The following is a 20288-nucleotide window of genomic DNA, read 5'->3' on the forward strand; positions in this document are numbered from 1 at the left end:
AGTCACCAAAACTACACAGAGAAACCCTGTCTCGAAAAACAAAAACAACAAAACAAAAAATGAGAGCTATGGCTGGGCGTGGAGGCACAAGCCTGTAATACCAGTCCTCGGGTTAAGAAAGAGGATCGTGAGTTCGAGACCAGCCTGAGCCACGTAATGGGACTTTGTTTTGGTGGGGGAAGGGCAAGTACTTTTCACCAGAGCTGCGGCAGCTGAGCAGCACCAGCATCCTGCGAAGCACTCAGAAGGAGACAACGAAGGACCCGGGAAAAATCAATCCATCCTCTCCGCCGGCGAAGTGGGCGGGGCCCCGGCCTTTCCGCCGGCGACGTGGGCGGGGCCCGGGCCTTTCCCCGCCCCGGGAGGCCGGACGCGTCCTCAGGGTTCGGGCGGAACGAGGTGTTGATTGTGAGGCGACCCCGTAAGCCTGCTTCCGGTTCCTAGGGATGCACATCCGGGTCGCGCTAACGCCGCGGTTTCCGCCACTCTGTGGGTTCCCGAGTGGGTCCGGAGCGGTCCCATGTTGTGCTGTGGGGCGTCTGCAGCCTTCGGGTGAGTCTCCCGCCGCTGCCGGGGTGTGAGCGCGGCGGCTCGGGTGCAGCCTGCAGGGCGGCGGCCAGAGAGGTCTGCCCGGGTCCTCCCGGGTGGGGGTCCCTTCCGCGGTCCCTTGTCCCTGCCGGTCTCCGCTCGAGCCTTTTCCTTCACGCTGGCCTTGCCCCTCCTCACCGCAGCGCCTCAGCCCTACCTCTGCCTCCCCTTCTCTTAGCGCCTCTTCCGCACCCGTGGGTTGAGAGCCGCTGTTCTTCCACCCGGAGCGTGGGGGTTCAGCTCCGTCCCCCAGCGCCCCTCACCCGTGACCCTTCCCCCCTCCAGGGACTGGTCGATGACAAGGGTGTTTCGCCTGCCTTTTCGCAGCGAGACGAGGGCTTCTTCAAAGCCACGATCCCGGGCCGACGTCTCCTGCCTGGGGCGAGTTTTCGCCTTGAGGCGCCAGGTTGGACTGAACCCTTGATCGCTCGCTTCCCCGGTTAGAGAACAACAAAGGCGTTCGTTCCCAGTGCTCCCTCCGCTCCGCCTTAGTTTTCCGGGCTGTCGGAAGAGCGGCGAACAGGTGGCGGGCTCGCTGTCGGGCTTGTGTGATCTTGTTAATTGACAGGTCTTGGAGTACGCCCTGTCCGTTTTGTGTCCTCTGTCCCACGAGGATGGATGTGCACAGCTGAGGCGACAATGCGGATGCTCGGCACTCTGCATGGATTTGAAGTTAGAGGGCAGTTGTTATGACAGAGGACCGAGTTTGTTGGGAGATTTATAAACTTACTTTTAAGGCATTTTCGTTACTGTTTTCTGCTAGAATTCACTACTGTAACTCAAAATAATTTTCCTTATAAGCCAGCCATTACTTCTTAGAATATTCTTATCCTTTTAACTTGTTTTTAGTGTTGCCACCATAGTTTAGAAACCATCATTTTCTTATTTTGAGATTAAAGACCTCTTACATTCTCTGGAGGTTTTTCATCATCTATAATGTGGAAGGATTAGACTTAATAATGGTTAGTGTCCTGGTTCTTAGATTTTGTGATTTAGGGGTACAGGTTTGGTACCGATCTGTTTTTTTTGGTGTTTGTGGCATTTCATTGCAACCATCATTTTGTTTTGTGTGTGATCAGAATTAATAATTAAATATGAACAGAACAAATACAACGTTTATTATTGGTTTCTCTCGGCTGTCCTCCCTCGTATACACGTATGAGAGTGTAGCATAGACTGACTTAGTCCAAAATTGGGCCGCTCTCTTCACCTGTTCTTAGCAAAGAACTTTGGAGCTTGGCCATGTTAGTCCTAGGTGCCCCAGAGAAAGACCTCCAGGTTGGTTGTCGGGATTGAAGTGGTGAGGGGCGGGCGCCTCCATGGAAGTTTATCTGCCCTCCCTCACCTGCACGGCAAAGGGGAGCCTCTGTCTGGCCTGACCCCTCGTTTCCCTCTTTGAAAACAACCTCAGTAACCGTGGCTGACTCCAGTGATTTCTTTGTCTCTAGGTTTGAAGAATACTTCTTTTTTATAGTTATAATTGGTGTACAACTTTGAACTTGGTATTTCTTTCCTCCCCTCCTTTGCCTTCTTTCCCTCCTTCCTCTCTTTTTTTGTGGTGTGTGTTGACCCCAGGCTGGCCTGAAACTTGCTATGTAGCTGAGAATGGCCCTGAACTCCTGACCCTCCTGCCTCTGCCCTCTCACCTCGGGGATTACAGGCCTGTGCCACCATGCTTGACTGTTTCCTAGGCATATTTTCAGTCCAAAGCTAGTGAGATTTCTGTAGTCTATGGCCAAAGGGAATTGAGAGCTCAAATGTACTCCTTCATTGATACCCAGCTTTAAGAATTAATGATGATTTTTCCAAAGTCTTATTTATTTATTTATTTAAAATTTGACTGTGTATCAGTGCCTGGTGCCAGAGGAGGCTGGAAGAAGGAGTCAGATCCCCTGGGACTGTAGTTACAGATGGTTGTGAGCTGCCACATGGGTGCTGTGACTCAAACCTTGGTCCTCTGAAAGAGCAGCCAGTGTATTCACCACTGAGTCATCTCTCCAGCCTACCAAGATCGTGTTTGTTTGTTTGTTTGTTTGTTTTTTTAAGAAGTCCTGCACTTACATTCAGAATGATAAGTTTTATTTCTTTGAAAGCTGAAGACTAGTGAGCACAATATAGTATTTGGTGGGCCGTATTGATGGATTTAGGATATCAGAATGAAACTATTAGGATCAGAAATCTATGCCTTTTTAATTTAATCTCAGCACTTGGGAGGCAAAGGCAGGTAGATGTCTGTGTGTTCCAAGCCAGCTGTGTCTCCAAAATAAAAAAAACAAAACAAAATCTGTAATGTGGATTTGCCTTTAAAAAGGGACTAGAGAGGGCGGCGGTGGTAGCGCACACCTTTAATCCCAGCACTCGGAAGGCAGAGCCAGGCGGATCTCTGTGAGTTCCAGGCCAGCCTGGGCTACCAAGTGAGTTCCAGGAAAGGCGCAAAGCTACACAGAGAAACCCTGTCTCGAAAAACAAAACAAAAAACAAACAGACAAACAAAAAACAAATAAAAAAGGGACTAGAGAAGCCGGACGGTGGTGGTGCACACCTTTAATCCTAGTACTGGGGAGTGGGGTGGGGGGTGAGGCAGTTGGATCTCTCTGAGTTCGAGGCCAGCCTGGGCTACAGAGTGAGTTCCAGGAAAGGCGCAAAGCTACACAGAGAAACCCTGTCTCGAAAAACAAAACAAAACAAAAAAGGGACTAGAGAAACAAACTGTTGATGCAGAAGTAGAAGTTAGTTTTTTAAAGTGGCACTGTCGTGTTGTGATCTGAATTCTACACAGAAGCCCCTAAGTGATTGAGCGTCTCTGCTATCGCTGGAGCAAACGTGGTCATGCCCCTGGACTGGGGACAGGACACTAGTAGACTTGTGGGTACTGAAGAACCTGCCTTTCTTACTTAGCTGCTGCCTTAGTTAACTGTTCTATTGTTGTGAAGAGACACCCTGAACAAGGCCACTCTTAGAAAAGCAAGCATTACATTACGTTGGGGGCTTGCTTACAGTTTTATAGAGGGTTAATCCATGATCATCATGGCAGGAAGCAGACAGGAGAGAATGAGCAGAACTTGAGACTGAGCCTGGTCCTTGCCTTTAGAAACCTCAAAGCCCACCCCCAATGACATGCCTCCTCCAACAAGGCCACACCTATTCCAGCAAGACATCTCCCACGGACCAAGCATTTACACATATGAGCCTGTGGGGGCCATTTTCATTCACACCACCACAGCTGCCAACTCTCTAGTCACTAGAGACAGTGTGGTTTTAAAGCTCTGAAAAGAAATCACTGTCGGTTTTCTTTTCCTTTTCCTTTTTTTTTTTTTTTTTTTTTTTTAAATTAAGACAGTTGCTCTGTGTAGCTCTGGCTGTCCTGGAACTTGAGCTGTAGCCCAGGCTGGTCTCAAACTCAGAGAATCCTCTCCCTCTGCCTCCTGAGTGCTGGGATCAAAGTCGTGCACCACCGCTGCCTGGCTTCACTGTTGGTTTTCTATAGCAAGTTCTACCTTACGTTTATTTCAGTTTTTAAGCCTGAGAGCTCCATTTAGAAAGCATTTCTGCATGTTTTATACCTACATGTTTTCTAGTTTGGGCTTGATTATTTTTGGTTATTTGTTAACTTGTTACTGTACTTTGTCACAAATGCTTTAATTTTTTTCCCTTGTACACTATGATATTTAAAGGATGATGCAATTTTAAATATTTGAGAAGCAAAATCTATCTCCAGCCTGTCCTTCCCATTATCCTTGGATTTGTGATCGCCTGTGCTACTTCATGACTTCATCCTCTTTTCCTACAAATAAAAGGCTCTCATGAAGCTTACTTTCTAGTAGTTATTTGTCTAAAAGATTTATGTGAATTGCAGATGACTACATGTTACTGTAGTTTGTGTATCATTTAAATGGAAGGACTGGAGAGATGGCTCATCGGTTAAGAGCACTGACACACTCTTCCAGAGGACCCAGGTTCAATTCCCAGGTCCTACATGGCAGCTCACAACTGTCTGTAACTCCAAGATCTGACACCCTCACATTGACATGCATGTGGGCAAAACACCAATGCTCATAAAGTAAGAATAAATAGATTATTAAAAAATAAATGGAGGAAGACTAGTTCAAATAGAAATATACAGTGTATGGACTGGGTTATTGTTCCATAAAGTCTCCTAAATGTTTTATAATAAAAGGTTGAATTGTACTTACAGTAAAGTACTAAGAAAAAGAGTTGGACTAATTTTTTTCTTTTTAAAAAGATTTATTTATTATGTATACAGTGTTCTGCTTGCATGCCAGAAGAGGGCACCAGTTCTCATTACAGATAGTTGGGAGCCACCATGTGGTTGCTGGGAATTGAACTCAGGACCTCTGGAAGAACAGCCAGTGCTCTTAACTGCTGAGCCATCTCTCCAGCCCTGGACTTTATATTCTGATTAACTTAAAATGTAAGTGCACGTTCCTGTTCTGAGTATGTGTCTTAACTCTAAGACACATTAACTGCTTTACATCAGGGAACGTGGCACATGATGGAACACACCCTCTTGGAGCCATCAACCAAGTCAAAGGTAGCTAGTTAATAAATATACAAGTATTTTATTTACAGTAAATTTAAAAATTAGACATTTAAGCTGGGTGGTGAAGGCACGTACCTTTAATCCCAGCACTTGGGAGGCAGAGGCAAGCAGATCTCTGAGTTCTAGGCCATTCTGGTCTACAGAGCTAGTTCTAGGACAGCCAGGGCTACACAGAAAAACCCTGTCTTGAAAAAGCAACCCACCTCCCCCAAAATACATTTAAAACATGGGCCTCATAATATTTGTCTTTAATTTTTTTGACTATACAAAATAATTTTAAATCACAAGAAATCTATAGTTTAAGTCTGACTTTTTTTTTTTGAGACGGAGCTCACATATCCCAGACTGGCCTCCAACTCCCTGTATAGATGAGGATGATCTTGACCTCTTGACCTCTTACCTCCATCTCTCAAATACTGGGATTATAGGCCTGTGCCACCATGTGTATCCTAATGGTTTATTTTAAATAATTTAGCAGATCAGTCCAGTGCAGATAGTGTTTAATATCTTAAAGATCCTACTACAGATTGTGGTAGATGCACTTTAACTTATTAGTTTGGTAATATTTGTACCAGCTAGATTTTTTTTTCTTCCAGTAAAATAGTGAGCAGTAATCTTTGTAGTACAGTTCTTTCAATAAATATAAATTGGGTGCCTACTGTGTCCATTATAATATTACATATTTAGATTGCTTACATGAATCAGGTGATCTTGTATAGGACCAGCAATTATATTAAACTCTGAATCTCATCTTGTTTATAAATTTCTGAGTTCAATACTCAATATAATTAGAATTAAACTAATTTAAGAGGGACATTGTGCACATTTGTAAGCCTGGCACTTGGGAGGAAGTAGGAATTTTGGTGAGTTTGAGTGAGATTCTGTCTCAACAAAATCAACCCAAACTAAAAATAGAAACTAAACTCCCAGAAAATGAACAGTTAATTTTTAGACCTAAGAATGTGTCATTCACCTGTAAAAATAGCATATGATTTTTAAAACTAGATGTATGATTTCCTACTGCTTATAAACTATTTTGGAGTTTATTGCTTGAGTCTCTAACACAGCTTAATAGAAAGATTTCATTCTTTGTAAGTATAAGTAGTTTTCATTTGGTGATTTCTTTTACAACTGAATTACAAAAATCTTTGTTTCCTCAGATGTGTGTGGTCACGTTAGGGTTTGCAGTGGTGTGGATCCCATCCATTGTCCCGCTTCATGTTTTGAAATCTTAGAGTGGAAAGGAAGGGTAGATTGCAGCATTTCTGTCCCGTCCAAGCCATTAGTGAGGTGAGGTCAGCAGACATGGTCAACTTCGTGCTTTTCATCAGTTTTTATCTCTTGTTTGTTTAGGTTTTTTGAGTGTCATTGTGCTACACATAGGTGGCCTCTACTTCAGCTTGCTGAAGGTTTTGTGCTATGAATCCAGGCTTGAGGTACCACACCTAGCCAGTTATCACCACTTCCCTTGAGCATTCGCTGTGAGTCAGGTACTCACACTATTTCACTTCAGTCAGTGCACTTCCGTGGGATCCACACACACGAGTGGTGAGAACTGGGAGAATGAGAGCTGGAGGGGATGCAGAAGGAAACTCCTACTTCTCAGCATCCTCTCACTATCTGCCTTTTCAGTGCTGGCCCTTGGTGACTGGCATGTATGGCATACATTTTTACATCACTCAGCTTTTACAGTCTTTAGTATTGTCTGGAGACACAGCCATGCATTGAGAGCTCTGACTTTGAAGATAAACCTGCCTGAACTTGAATTCCAGTTGGTGACTTAGGTATATAACCTTGAGCAGGTTACCTGCTGTGTCTTTAGTTTTCTCCATAGAATGGTGATGATGATTGAAAATGGCTCTTGTGTTACAAGCATAATGGAAAAATGAAAATAGTAGTGTATAAAGGTACTTGGAACACTGCGTGATCCATAAAAAGCATTCCATAAATGTTAGCTATTAGTACAGTGAGCTCATATTTGGGTCTCCTGGGAATATTTGTGACTGTGGTGAGTTTTGTATATATGCTGAATAAAAACATTGTGATTGGCATGTAATGATGTTAAATTGTCCAGAAGTTTGAAAACATTTTTTCTTGAAGATTTGTCTTGTGTGGAGTTTTAGAATCAAAGCCATGTGACAAAGATAAGCAGATCTGCAGGCCCAGCTTATCTAATCTTTCATAGTAATTTCTTACTCTTTGGACCTTACTCCTAAGGCTTTAGTAGTCTTAGTTCAAAGATTTTATTTTTAACTTAAATTTTGTAATGAATGGGTATGGGTATGGGTATGGGTATGGGTATGGGTATGTGCATGTGCATGTGGGTGCCATTTCCTGAGGAGACCAGCAGAGGGCATCGGATCCCTTGGAATTGGTTTACAAGCAGCTGCGAGCCATCTCATGGGTGCTGGAAATTGAACTCAGGTCCTCTGAAAGAGCAGTATGAGCTCTTAATTGCTTCTGTAGTCCTTCAAAGTTGTTGTTTTGAACAAATACATCATGCTTGTTATGTGCTAACCTGCTTTTAAGTTTTACAGATATTAACACATTTAATCCATATAAGAAAGGAACTGTTACTCATGTCATACACATGAAGTAACTGAGATCTAGCAGGCCTTATCCAAGGTCTCATGGTTAGTGTCAGAGCTGCTAAATTGGACTTCTGTAGCCAGTCCCAAAGTGTATGCCCTAATATCTTATGCTTGCCAGCCCTGCTTCGTATAGAGGCTAACTTTGTTGAGAGGGACAACTAGAAGAGCAGCCAGTGCTTTTAACCACTGAGCCATCTCTTCAGCCCCTGGAGACAGCTGTTGTTTTGTTTTGAAACACGGTTTCTCTGTGTAGCATTCTTAAAAGAACATTCTTTTTTTATATAGTATTTTTATTTTATAATTAACTTAATTTCACATATCAGCCATGGATTATTCCCCCGTCCTCCCTCCTCCCACCCCAGCCCTTCCCCCAATCCACCCCCCACTCCCACCTCCCTCCTCCAAGGCAAGATCTCCCCTGGGGAGTCAGCCCAGCCTGGCAGACTCAGCCAAGGCAGGTCCAGTCCCCTCCTTCCTACACCACCATTCTTAAAAGACAGCGAAGGCCCTGCCCATGGCAGGCAGGCATCTCTTTCCCTGCAGTCTCATCACTGTATAGCATTTCCTGAGTAAAGATGAAATCGTGCCATTCTCTCGCTCGACCCTTGTTGCTTTCCCAGACGCCTTACCAGTATTACCAGTCATTAACTTGCTAGCACTAGTCCTGGTATAGGAGACCAGCTAAATCCCACATAATTTGTGTGATGTTTAGAAGAGAAATTCATATCCAGAAGGCAAACTTGCCCTCAAACATGGCCTAGCTGCCCTCTCCTGCCTCCCACTTTCTTCGTATTCTCTTTCCTTTTCTGGATGGTAGGGTCCTGCTGTGGAGTCCTCATCTAACTGGAATTTGCAACCCTCCTGTCTTTGCTGCCTTGGTGCTGAGATTAGGGGCATGTGGTGATCATCTTGTAGTTAGTAGAGGTAAATAACTAGAACCTGTATACCTCATCTGCTTCCTCTACTCTGAGGAAAACTGGTTAGACTTAGAACCTAGATTTATCAGTCATCTTTGGAAATTAGTATTGTAAAAGAGGCAGCCATGACTTGTTGTCTAGCTGGTGGCACTGCTTTGGGAGGCTGGAGAACTTCAGGAGTGGGGCTTAACTAGAAGTGGCCTTTGAAGTGTATAGCCCCTAGTTCCAGTGCTAAAAAATTAAACAATTAGGCCAGGCAGCGGCAGCGGCAGCGGCAGCGGCAGAAGCTTTTAATCCCAGCACTCTGGAGGCAGAGCCAGGCAGATCTCTGTGAGTTCGAGGCCAGCCTGGTCTACAGAGCGAGCTCTAGGATAGGCACCAAAACTACACAGAGAAAGAAATCCTGTCTCGAAAAACCAAAAAAAAAAAGGGGTTGGGGATTTAGCTCAGTGGTAGAGTGCTTGCCTAGCAAGCACAAGGCCCTGGGTTCAGTCCTCAGCTCTGGAAAGAAAAAAAAAGAAAATTAAACAATTAAGCCAGGTGTAATCCCTGCACTTGGGAGGCTGAGGCAAGAAAATCAGGAGTTCAAGGCCACCCTTAGCTATTTGAGACTCTTGATTTTTTTTTTTCTTCTTTTTTTCCCTAGACAACATTTCTCTGTAACTTTGGAGCTTGTCCTAGAACTTGAGTTGTAGACCAGGCTGGCCTTGAACTCACAGAGATCTGCCTGTCTCTGCCTCCTGATTGCAGATTTATTTTTTTTTTAACAATCACCGCCTAGCTAAAAAAAAAATTTTAAACAGTTACATGTTTAGTAAGTGCTTTTATAGAAAAGCATGCTTTTCTGGAGATGCCACAAAATGCCTACAAGAGAGTCAAGTAAATCTCTCAAAGCTCAAAAAGAAAAATATGAATTTCAGTTAACATAAAAAACATGTTCTTCAGTTTTTAGTCAAGTTTGCCTGAAGTTGGTAAATGGTAAAGATCAATGAGGAACTTGTGCATCTTCCAGGTATAAATCTAGCAGTAAAGACAGTGAATATTTTTTTCCAGGTCAAGTTTGTTTTGCAGATGACCAGTCTCTTGTTTGATTGATTGTTTTTGAGACAGGGTTTTGCTATGTAGCCTTGGCTGGTCTAGAATTCTCTATGTAGACCAGGTTGGCCTCAAACTCATAGAGATCTGCCTACCTGTCTCCCCAGTGCTGGGATTAAAGGTGTGCACAACCATGCATGACTAGATGGCCAATTTAAAGGGCTGTTTTACAAATACTGGTACTTGAGTTCATCCTTTTTTCTTTGGTTTTCAGAGACAGAGTTTCACTTTGTAGCCCCAGCTGTCCTGGAACTCACTCTGTAGACCAGGCTGGCCTCGAACTCAGAGATCCGCCTGCCTCTGCCTCCCGAGTGCTGGGACTAAAGGCGTGCCCTGGCCCCCTTGATTGTTTTTGTTTTTTGTTTTTTGAGACAGGGTTTCTCTCTGTAGCTTTGCACCTTTCCTGGAACTCACTTGGTAGCCTGGAACTCACAGAGATCCGCCTGGCTCTGCCTCCCGAGTGCTGGGATTAAAGGCGTGCGCCACCACCGCCTGGCCCCTGGCCCCCTTGAATTCATTCTTAAGGCACTAGAAAGATTTGTAAGACTTATCAAGACAGCAGAGTGCCTGAAACTGTCAGTGTTACTATTTACTGAGTGTTTATTTCTTCAATTTAAATTTAGAATTGGACTCAGCATAAAAGCAGGATGCTAACTTTGGAGTTATATGCCAGATTTGTTAGACAAATTTTCCAGTTATTGGGAACATTTTTGAGTGTTTTAATGGTCCCCTTTCTCTCCTTTTATTTATTTATTTTTTATCATTTTTATTTCCTTAATAAGATCTTATATAGCCAAGGCTGCTGTTCCTGTATGTTCAGAGAATGATTCATAATAACCATGTTTCAGGTTCAAGTGAGTGAGTTTATTTACATACATAGCAAGCAAAAGTAAAAGAACAAATAGTAAAGAGCAGATAGCAAAACATCATCAGATTGGATACAACATCTACTAGAGATCTCTAGCTGTACCAGACAAAGTCAGGGTTTAAAGTACCCAGCAGAAATCATCTCAGCTGGAGTTCTGCTGAGAGCTTTCTCTCCATGGGTGAGCTTCCCTCTGCTAAACTGGCTTCTTGTTCCCACTGTAGACATTTTTTGTGCATGGGATAAGCAATAGTAATACCAGTTTGTTACCTCCTAGCTGTTCTCAAGGTGTTTTAATACCCTTAGCAGCTGGCTGTTTCCCTCCTCCTTGGTACAGAGTCCATTCTGCCCTAGGAGAAGGTGTTTTAGAGAATACTTGAAATAAACATGGTGGAGTCTGGGACAGAAGGACAAGCCCATGGCATTTTACCACTATAGAGTATATTGCAACTGCCCTCCAACTCCCTAAGTTGCTGAAGGTGACCCTGAACTCCTCATTCTTCTGCCTCCCAAGTCCTGGGATTACAGATATGTGCCACCACACCCAGCTTCCTGCTTGTTTGTTTAGAAGTATCTGATCGGTTGGATGTATGGCTACTTTGTTATTTTCTCTCTCTCTCTCTCTCTCTCTCTCTCTCTCTCTCTCTCTCTCTCTCACACACACACACACACACACACACACACACACACACACACACACAGCTTTTTTTTTTTTTTTTTAAATCTTGTGTATTCCATTCAGTAGCCAGGAGAAAACCAGGAAGCCCAGGGAGTTAAATAAGAAAACAACCAAAAACCAAAATTCTTAACTATTTGTTTTCTGTGTCTGCTGTGACAAAACCAAATTTGGAGTCTTTTCTCCCCATTCACCCCCCAGAGAGTTTCTCTGTGTCTTAGCTGTCCTAGAACTCACTATGTAGACCAGGGTGGCCTTGAACTCATGAGATCTTCCTGCCTCTGCCTAAGTGCTGGGATTAAAGGCATGAGCCACCAACTGCCCTGGAGTTTTAAATCAGTAGAAATATATGTTTGCTCACAGGGCTGGTGGTCAGTTAGGAACCAAGTGTTAGCAGCCTCCTCCAGAGGCTGTGGGAGAATTCTTCACCATTGCAGGCTTCTAGTGGGAATTGCTTGCTTTCCTCCACCTTTATCACTCCAGTCTGTCACTCCTCTTCACATGCCTTTTCCTCTATGCATTGGTTATTAATTACTTGCTGTGTGCTACCTGACGCTAAGAATATTAAAACTGGTGTTGGTCACAGACCTCATAGGACCAAGAAAAAATGGATAATTTAAACAAAACTTTTTGTTACTGTTTTTGTTTTTTGAGGCAGGAACTCCCGTAGCCCAGACAGGTCTTAAACTGTATAGCTGGGAGTTAAAGATGACTTGGAGCTGGGCGGTGGTGGCGCACGCCTGTAATCCCAGCACTCGGGAGGCAGAGGCAGGTGGATCTCTGTGAGTTCAAGGCCAGCCTGGTCCACAGAGCTCGTCCAGGACAGGCTCCAAAGCTACAGAGAAACCCTGTCTCGAACCCCCCCCCCCCCAAAAAAAAAAAATCAATCAAGATGACTTTGAGCTCCAGTCCTCCTGTCTACTCAAGTGCTAGGTTTACAAGTCCATGCCCCATGCCCAGCCAGAATTGTTAGAGAGAGGGTTTTGGAGAACTTCTAACTACTAACCATTGACGAAGCAGGCAACTCTTTCACTAATAACTGAGATTTTTCAAAGTCAGGGTTGTATTTCTGGCTTCTAGTTTTATTTCATAAATGTAGTTAGCATTCCTCCCTGTTGTGATCATAGCCTGTTTATGCCTTCTTTTATGCTATATCCTGAGAACAGTTTGAAGATACATATAGCTTTGTAGCCAAATCTGAATGTGATTTCTCTTCTTAGCCCAGATAACTTTAGTTTAGTTTTTTGTTTTGTTTTGTTTTCGAGACAGGGTTTCTCTGTGTAACAGTCCTGGCTGTCCTGGAACTCCCTCTGTAGACCAGGCTGGCATCAAACTGAGATCTGCCTACTTCTGCCTCCCAAGTGCTGAGATTAAAGGCATGCACTGCCAGCACCCAGCTAATAATTTATTTGTTTTTATTTTATCCGCATTGGTATTTTGCCTGCATGTATGTCTGTGTGAGGGTGTCGGATCCCCTAGAACTGAAGTTACAGACAGTTGTGAGCTGCCATGTGGTTGCTGGGAATTGAACTCAGATCCTCTAGAAGAGCAGCCAGTACTCTTAACTGCTGAGCCATCTCTCCAGCCTCAACTTTAGGTTTTATTTAGACTTATTTTTGGTACTTTGGTGTGTGTGAAGTAGAACCTAATTTGTATTTCATCAATTAGTAGTGAATGTGATCTTTAGTCTTTCTTTGAGTTTTTATTGCTTCTGTTCTTGTGTTCCTCACAAATATTTATTAATGCCATTTTGTCTAATTTTCAGTAAGAAATATATAAGTATTGGAACATGCCTTCACTTACTTATTTGAAAGCTAATGTATAAAACCCAGATGCCCATTTTTCATCACCACTGACAGGCACTGGTAAGAGGTAAGAGGCACAATTAACAGGACACCTAGAAACGGCTTCTGCTCTCTTCACGTTGTCTGTGCTGTAGCTCTTTAAGACTTCCTAGTTTATGAGGTAGAATTGACTTTGACCTACTTCTCTAGACTTCGAGGGTCAGGCACTTGTTTATGAGTTTGCATCCCCCTTAGGACAGATTAGTACTTGTTGAATCATATTTGAAACAACCATCTTTAATTTAATTTTTATTTTTTTGAGACATGGCCAGTCTCAAGCTTGCTGTGTAGCTTGGGGCTTGGCCTCCCAAGTGCTGGGATTATGGTGTGAGCCATCATTCCCAGTGACAGTCAGCCTAAAAGTCACTAGAAGAGGGCACTTGGTTTTTGGTTTCATGCTTTAAGGTATATATAATGTATATTTAAGACACCATGATAGCTGGGGAGGGATGACTCAGCAGTTAAGAGTGCTTGCTGCTTCGTAGAGGACCTGAGTTAGTTCCTAGCACCCATGTGGGTGACTCACAACTGCCTGGAACTCCAGTTCCAAGAGATCAAATGTCTTCTCTTGGTCTCCCCAGGCACACAAGACACTCACATGTACATAAATAAATTTTTTTAAAGGGGCTGGAGAGATGGCTCAGCAGTTAAGAGCATTGATTGCTCTTCCAGAGGACCTGGGTTCAATTCCCAGCATCTACATGACGCTCACTGCTGTCTATAACATCAGTTCTAGGAGACTCAACACTCTCACACAGACAGACATACATGCAGGCAAAACACCAATGTACATTAAAAAATGAAAATAAATAAAAATTTAAAAAAATATTATATTAAATTTTAAATTTTTTTATAAGATTGCCATAGTAATTATTTACTAACTACTATTAAAGTCTTAAATCATTTCACTCATTAATAAATAGTTTAGCAGGGTATATAGTGTTGTGGGCCTGGAGTTTTCTGGGTGTAGTGTTGTATTTTCTGCTCTTTGGGACACTTAGGCAGGAGGATTGCTTGAATCGAGGATTTTGAGCCCATCCTGAGCAGTTTAATGAGTTTCAAACAAAAATAAAAATGTTGAAGTTTTGGTGCTCACAAATTCAGGTTATTGTTTATGACTATTATTGGTATGTTATTTTTATTTTATTTGTTGAGGGAAGGTTTTGCTACATAACGCAAGAAACTCATAGTTTCCTCCCATCTCCCAGGTGTTAAGATTAGAGGTCTGCACCTCCACACCCAGCTTCTATGTTTTTATTTTTAGAAGAAAATTTTACATCTGTTACTGTGTGTGTGTGTGTGTGTGTGTGTGTGTGTGTGTGTGTGTGTGTGTGTGCATGTGCTTATGTGTATGCTATGTGTGTGGAGTCATTGGATAACTGGGAATTCTCTCTTTTCACCATGTGGGTTCTGGGGATCAAATTCAGAAACTCAGTCTTGGTGGCAGGTATCTGTACCATGAAGCCATCTTTCCAGCCTTAAGGACATTACATTTTTCCTTGAGGAAGTCTCTGTAGCATTTTCTTTAGTGTGTCCTAAAAATACATCTAACTATGTGGAAAGAGTAGCAGATAAACTCAGATACATTGTAAGCAGTATGAAGTGTATGGACATTCTTTTTTTTTCTACAACACTATGTTTTTTTTAATGATTCATTATTTTATGTGCATTGGTGTTTTACCTGTATGTATGCATGTTTGAAGGTGTTGAATTCCCTGAAGCTAGAGTTAACAGACAGTTGTGAGCTGCCACATGGGTCCTGTGGAAAGGCCTCTACTGCTCTTAACTGCTGAGCCATCTCTCCAGCCCCAACACTGTATTAAAGATGTCCAGGGACTGGTGAGGTGGTTCACTGAGTAAAGACACCAGCTGCCAAGCCTGAGGATCCAGTTGGTGGAAGTCGAGAACAAGATTACCAAAGTTGTCCTGTGACCTCCACAGTTGTCCTATGGGTACCTCCACACACATACACACATGCACACAAAAAAATATAAATGAATAAAATATAAATAATAAAATAAAATATAAATGAATAAAAATGTGATTAAGAAAAGGGACTGTGTTAATCCTTGAATATTTCTGTGCATACTTAACTACATGTAAGTCTCTTTGTTGTACTGATAATCAGATATTTTGCATTATATATATACTTCTCTTGAAGTTGTAATTAAGAGTGATACAAACTTTTACATCAGCACAATATATATATGTAGTCAGACTTTTTGGGCAACCAGCTCACAAAAAACGACACGGAGACTTATATTAACTATGAAAGCTCGGCCTTAGTTTAGGCTTGTTTCTAACTAGCTTTGATAACTTAAATTAACCCATTTATGTTAATTTACTTTTTTTACCTCATGGCTTCATTACCGCATGTCCAAAATGTCTGTCCTGCTTTTACTGAGTTTCCTGGTGTCTCTGCCTTCTTCCCAGTGTCTTCTCTGCCCAGAAATCGTGACTAGCTATTGGCTGTTCAGCCTTTTATTAAACCAATCAGAGTGACACATCTTCACAGTGAACAAAAAGATTATTCCATAACATAAATATATATAAATTTATATATTTTGTTTCTCTATCTGCCTAAGAGCTGTAATAGCACATTGAAATAGACGTAAGTTATGCTTATGTCCATTTTGATTACAAACCAAATAATGTGTAGATCCAGCTACAAAAGAAATATGAGATTTAGGAATCTAGAATTTTGAAGTAAAGTATTCACTGCTAAATATTTATTTTCTAACTTCTTAGCCATGAAAATAAAAGTTAAGTTGTGATATTATAAAAAAGATTTGGCTCTGTTTCTGAACATGTAAATCTGCAATAGTATTTTAAAAATATGGTGTTTTGGGGTCAGATGGCTCAGCCTGATGATCTGAGTTGAATTCCCAGAACCCACATGGTGGAAGGAGAGAACAGTCCCCTACAGGTTGCCCTCTGAGCTCCACATGTGCCTTGCACATGCCCCTTATCCCCACAAAATAAACAAGTGAAGAAAACTTAGGTTGGCATGGAAGCGGTGACTCAGACGAAAGCGACAGCTACCTCGGGGCGGGGTGTCACTTGAGTGCGTGATTTCTAGGCCAGCACGGACAACATTGTGAGGCCCTCCTCACAAAAGAAAACCCTCTTTGAACCAAACCAGTTTTTAACATTTTCATTGACACTTAGAGAAATTTCTTAGGAAATACTATTTTTCTTCTGAATTTTATATTTTCCTTGAATTTTTTTGAGGTTGTAATTTAATTGCAACATTTTTCCCTTTCCTAAACCTTCCCATATACCCTTCTCTGCTCTCTTTCAAATTTTTACCTCTTTTTTGTGGTGATATTGTTTTCCCCAAAATATTATGCACCCTAATAAACTTATGTGGGGTCAGAGAACAGAACAGCCACAAGATAGACATAGAGGCCAGAAAATGGTGGCACACACACCTGTGTCATAGCTATTATTATTTGGTGTTTTTAAGTCTTCATTTGCAACAGAAAAATGTTAGGTTTCACTAATGGTGAAAATACATACAAACTGGAACTATTCCATGGAAATGAGAATTCTAAGGTTTTTTTTGTAACAACTCTGCATTGCTTATATTACCCAAACTGGAACCAAGAATAGTGGTTTTTTTATACAGTTTCCTAGATCGCTAGTGAGTGGACTTTCTATTATATAACCTATGTCAATTAGAAAAACGTTGTGGTGACATAAATATTAAAAGTTTTATCAGCCGGGTGCTGGTGGCACATGCCTTTAATCCCAGTACTTGGGAGGCAGAGGCAGGCGGATCTCTGTGAGTTCGAGGCCAGCCTGGTCTACAGAGCGAGTTCCAGGACAGCCTGGGTTACACAGAGAAATCCTCTCTCTGAAAAGAAGTAACAAAACAAACAAAAGTAGACTATAGTATACTTAGATATATGAGACTGTGCGTTTGCTCTCTAGAATCACACACACAAAAAGAAAATAGTTCAAGTTTTAGCACATTGATAAATACTGAAAATGTGAAGAATGCTTACATCCTTCTATTTAACATATTCTTATATTTCAACCAACAAATTTTGGGGAGGAATAATACTATATTGATAGCAATAGTACTTAGGTGCATAGTGTAATGAAAATATGTATTGTTATTAATACATTTTATTCACAGATGTGCTAGAATGTGTATTTGAAAGTATCTCACATACCACAACTGCCAGGATCTGAGGAGGGCCTCTAACAAATCATCGGTTTTTTGTAGGATACTTGGATTTCTCTTGGCTTTGCTGGTATTGTTTTGTTTTCTTTCTTTTCTTTTTCTTTTTTGAGACTGTATTTACCTGTGTAAGGAGGCTGGCCTCAGAGTTACAATAATCCCCGCCATGGCCTCTTGAGTGCTGAAATTATAGTGTGTGCCACCACATCCCAGTTTTTGTTTTAAAATGGTGGAAATGACTGGTGATAATTGACCAGTTACTTAAAAATATCAAGCCTGAATTTTCAAAGTTCCTTTCTCTGAAATATGGAAGCTATGTCTTTTTATTCCCTTCAGTTGAAAAGCTGAGAGGAAGGATATTGGTAGTTTTAAAGATGTTAACAAGAATGTTTATTTTCAAAGAAGAAACAAATAGAATTATTTTCTAAATTTTTTTCATAAAGAAGTTGCCTTGTAACTTACTTCAGAATTCACACTGTAAAGCTCAGGATTTTAATATGGTTTTGGATAGTTTGAACATTTGATTTCTTACTTTTAGAACTCATTACTGCCTTTTGGTCTGTAAAAAAAATTTGTAGTCTCTTTTAATGTTCAGATTTTTAAAAATAAATTGGCTTTGTGTTTAAAAGCAAAATTAAAGAACATGTTATTGACTACCATTTTTAATAATTGTATTCACCTCCCTCTATCCCAGTGCGGATTTTAACCTTGCCCCAGGGAAGAGATTCCTCTCCCTCTTTGCTGAGAGCACACTCACAGTGCAGTTCTTACATCCATATCCCTTGATTGAGAAAACATGGAGTGTTAATAACTTTCTGTGTAGGTAAGACTCACAGTTTTCACAAATGAAGAGTGAAGGCATTCTGTTTCTCTAATAATTTCATCCTATTTTGTTTGCCCTTATGGGTTGAAATCATATTTACAAATATATGTTTACACAGTACAGTAATCACATGAAGAGACTGTAATTTAAGGTAGTTATAAATTGGTAAAACAAAAAGGTGTTTATTTTTTACACTTACAAATCAGTTTCATGGTCACGTGGATTATGCTCTTCTGTGTCGAGCAAAGCGAGCCTGGGAGGGTTGTAGCCATGAGCTTTTATTTGTGCATCCTATAATTCTGCAGTGCAAGTTGTCTGCGTCATCCAGTTGGAGCAGTTTGGAGGTTCTGTAGGAGTCACATGTGCGTTGAGCACATTTACTTCTGACCTTTAAACTTTGTTTGCCTTTTGACATTTAAGAGCAGAGGAAGGAGTAAAGCTATTATCACCTAATTGTTAAGGTTTTTCATCTGTTTGTATTGCTTGAACTTGTTTTCTGTCCTTTTCCTGTTCTTATGTGTGATTCTAAAAAGTATATTATATTGTACAAATTTGGTGGGCACCAGCAGAAACGAAGGCTGTGGTTCCCTGTTTCCCTTGTTCGTTTCATTATCTCGGTAGCAGGAGTCTGCACTTTAACTGTAGGTCAAGGTGAGTTCGGTGGTTGGTCAAAGTCACGTAGGTGAGACTTCAGGAGCATCCATCGGATAAGAGCCAGCCTCAGTTAGACAGGAAGGGAGTATTTCATTCTTATAATGTATCTCCTGTTAGCAGGTCAAAGAAAGGCTTAAGAACTAAAAATTAGTACCAGAGGAACTGGGTTTGAACAGTAAAGATTTATTTAAATAATTACCCAGTTTATTTAGTGGAAGCTCATTATTTCAGATTAAATTGGATCCTAGCTTTACATAATTATTTTTTCCTTAATTCTCATATTTAAGGTTTCACTTTACTTGTTTGTCTTATCAAGATCCATAAGAATTACATTTTCATTTAAATTGATTACATATAGACAGATAGTTGGTTGTGATGTATTTAATTGATTTTCCAGTTTGTCCTATTTAAAGCGATTCTGTGTGTCTGTGTTAACAGTTATGTAAATGTTCTACATTAAAGCAGGTTAGATGTTATCATAACTTACTGACCTGCTAGGCCAGTCTCTATCATTTTAAACGTAACCCTAATCCTTAAAAAAATTGTTTTTTATCTGCACATGGCTGTCATTGTAAAGTGTTTAATGCATTAGGCACTATAGTAACCGGTAGAAGCAGCTCCACGTGTTGGCTTTTGCAGAGCTTTCCAGCAAGCATTGCATACAGCTCTCGTGACTTGGAACAGCATGTCAGTTTTGAAAAGCCACGTGCAAGTTTGAGATTTTGAGATTGGAACTAACGTAGAAAGCTTGAGTAGCAAAATATTAAAAAGTTATTCTCTGATGACCTCGATGATAATACTTTATGAGTATATAAAGCTTTGAATTCTTCTCTTGTTACAAACAGTGTGTGAAGACTGCAGAGACCTGCAATCCAGTCACGTAAGTGTGTAAAGAGATAGTGGTCCTCATGGAAGAAGAGCAAGACCTACCAGAGCAACCGGTGAGTATTTCCTTCAAGTTCAAGGTGATTGTAGAAAAGCTAATCTGAAGAGACTTTTTGAGTATAATTCAGTTATACTTACAGAATCCAAATTAGAAATGAGAATAAAGAACAGGATCCTTAGTAATTTCCCTCTAAGAAAGCAGTGTTGTATATTCTTTTGTTTGGTTTTTGAGATGGAGTCTTGCTATATGCAGTCTCCGGTGGCCTCAAACATGTGGTCCTCTTACCTCAACCTCCCTGATCGGGATCACAGATGTGCACCGCCTTGCCTGGCGTGTTGTGTGTTTTTAAACTCAGACTTGACTAACTTACTTCTAGGGAATCTGTTCAGCACACTCCGCATTACCTGTGAGTATTGCCCTTTTCCCTGTGTGCTGAGAGTTGCATTCTCGTGATTACTTTGCCATTCTTTTAGCCTTCTCCGTTAGGTAACTGTAAAAGCTAGGGAGACATGAGTAACTAATAAAATACCTCTGAAACTTTTAAATGTGATCCCTGTCCTTGGTGAGTTATTAATAACCATAGGTCTAATAGGGTTAAAATC

General features: G+C 41.3%; 1 protein-coding gene across 4 annotated transcripts in view; it reads left to right on the forward strand.

Moving 5' to 3' along the window:
- The first annotated feature begins 387 nt into the window (after positions 1 to 387).
- Eya3 (EYA transcriptional coactivator and phosphatase 3) overlaps positions 388 to 20288 on the forward strand; it is an 86306-nt gene continuing 66405 nt past the window's right edge. For 3 of the 4 annotated variants that reach the window (XM_006975598.4, XM_042272009.2, XM_076565321.1), the window contains exons 1-2: positions 420 to 552; positions 19646 to 19741. In XM_006975598.4, the coding sequence (XP_006975660.1) occupies positions 19709 to 19741 (33 nt within the window). In that variant the 5' untranslated portion in view covers positions 420 to 552; positions 19646 to 19708. Of the gene's footprint in view, positions 553 to 19645; positions 19742 to 20288 lie in introns of all 4 variants that reach the window. The other variant, XM_006975599.4, reaches the window with a different exon arrangement.

The sequence above is a fragment of the Peromyscus maniculatus genome, chromosome 2 (genome assembly GCF_049852395.1).
Source record: "Peromyscus maniculatus bairdii isolate BWxNUB_F1_BW_parent chromosome 2, HU_Pman_BW_mat_3.1, whole genome shotgun sequence".
NCBI classification, from domain to species: domain Eukaryota; kingdom Metazoa; phylum Chordata; class Mammalia; order Rodentia; family Cricetidae; genus Peromyscus; species Peromyscus maniculatus.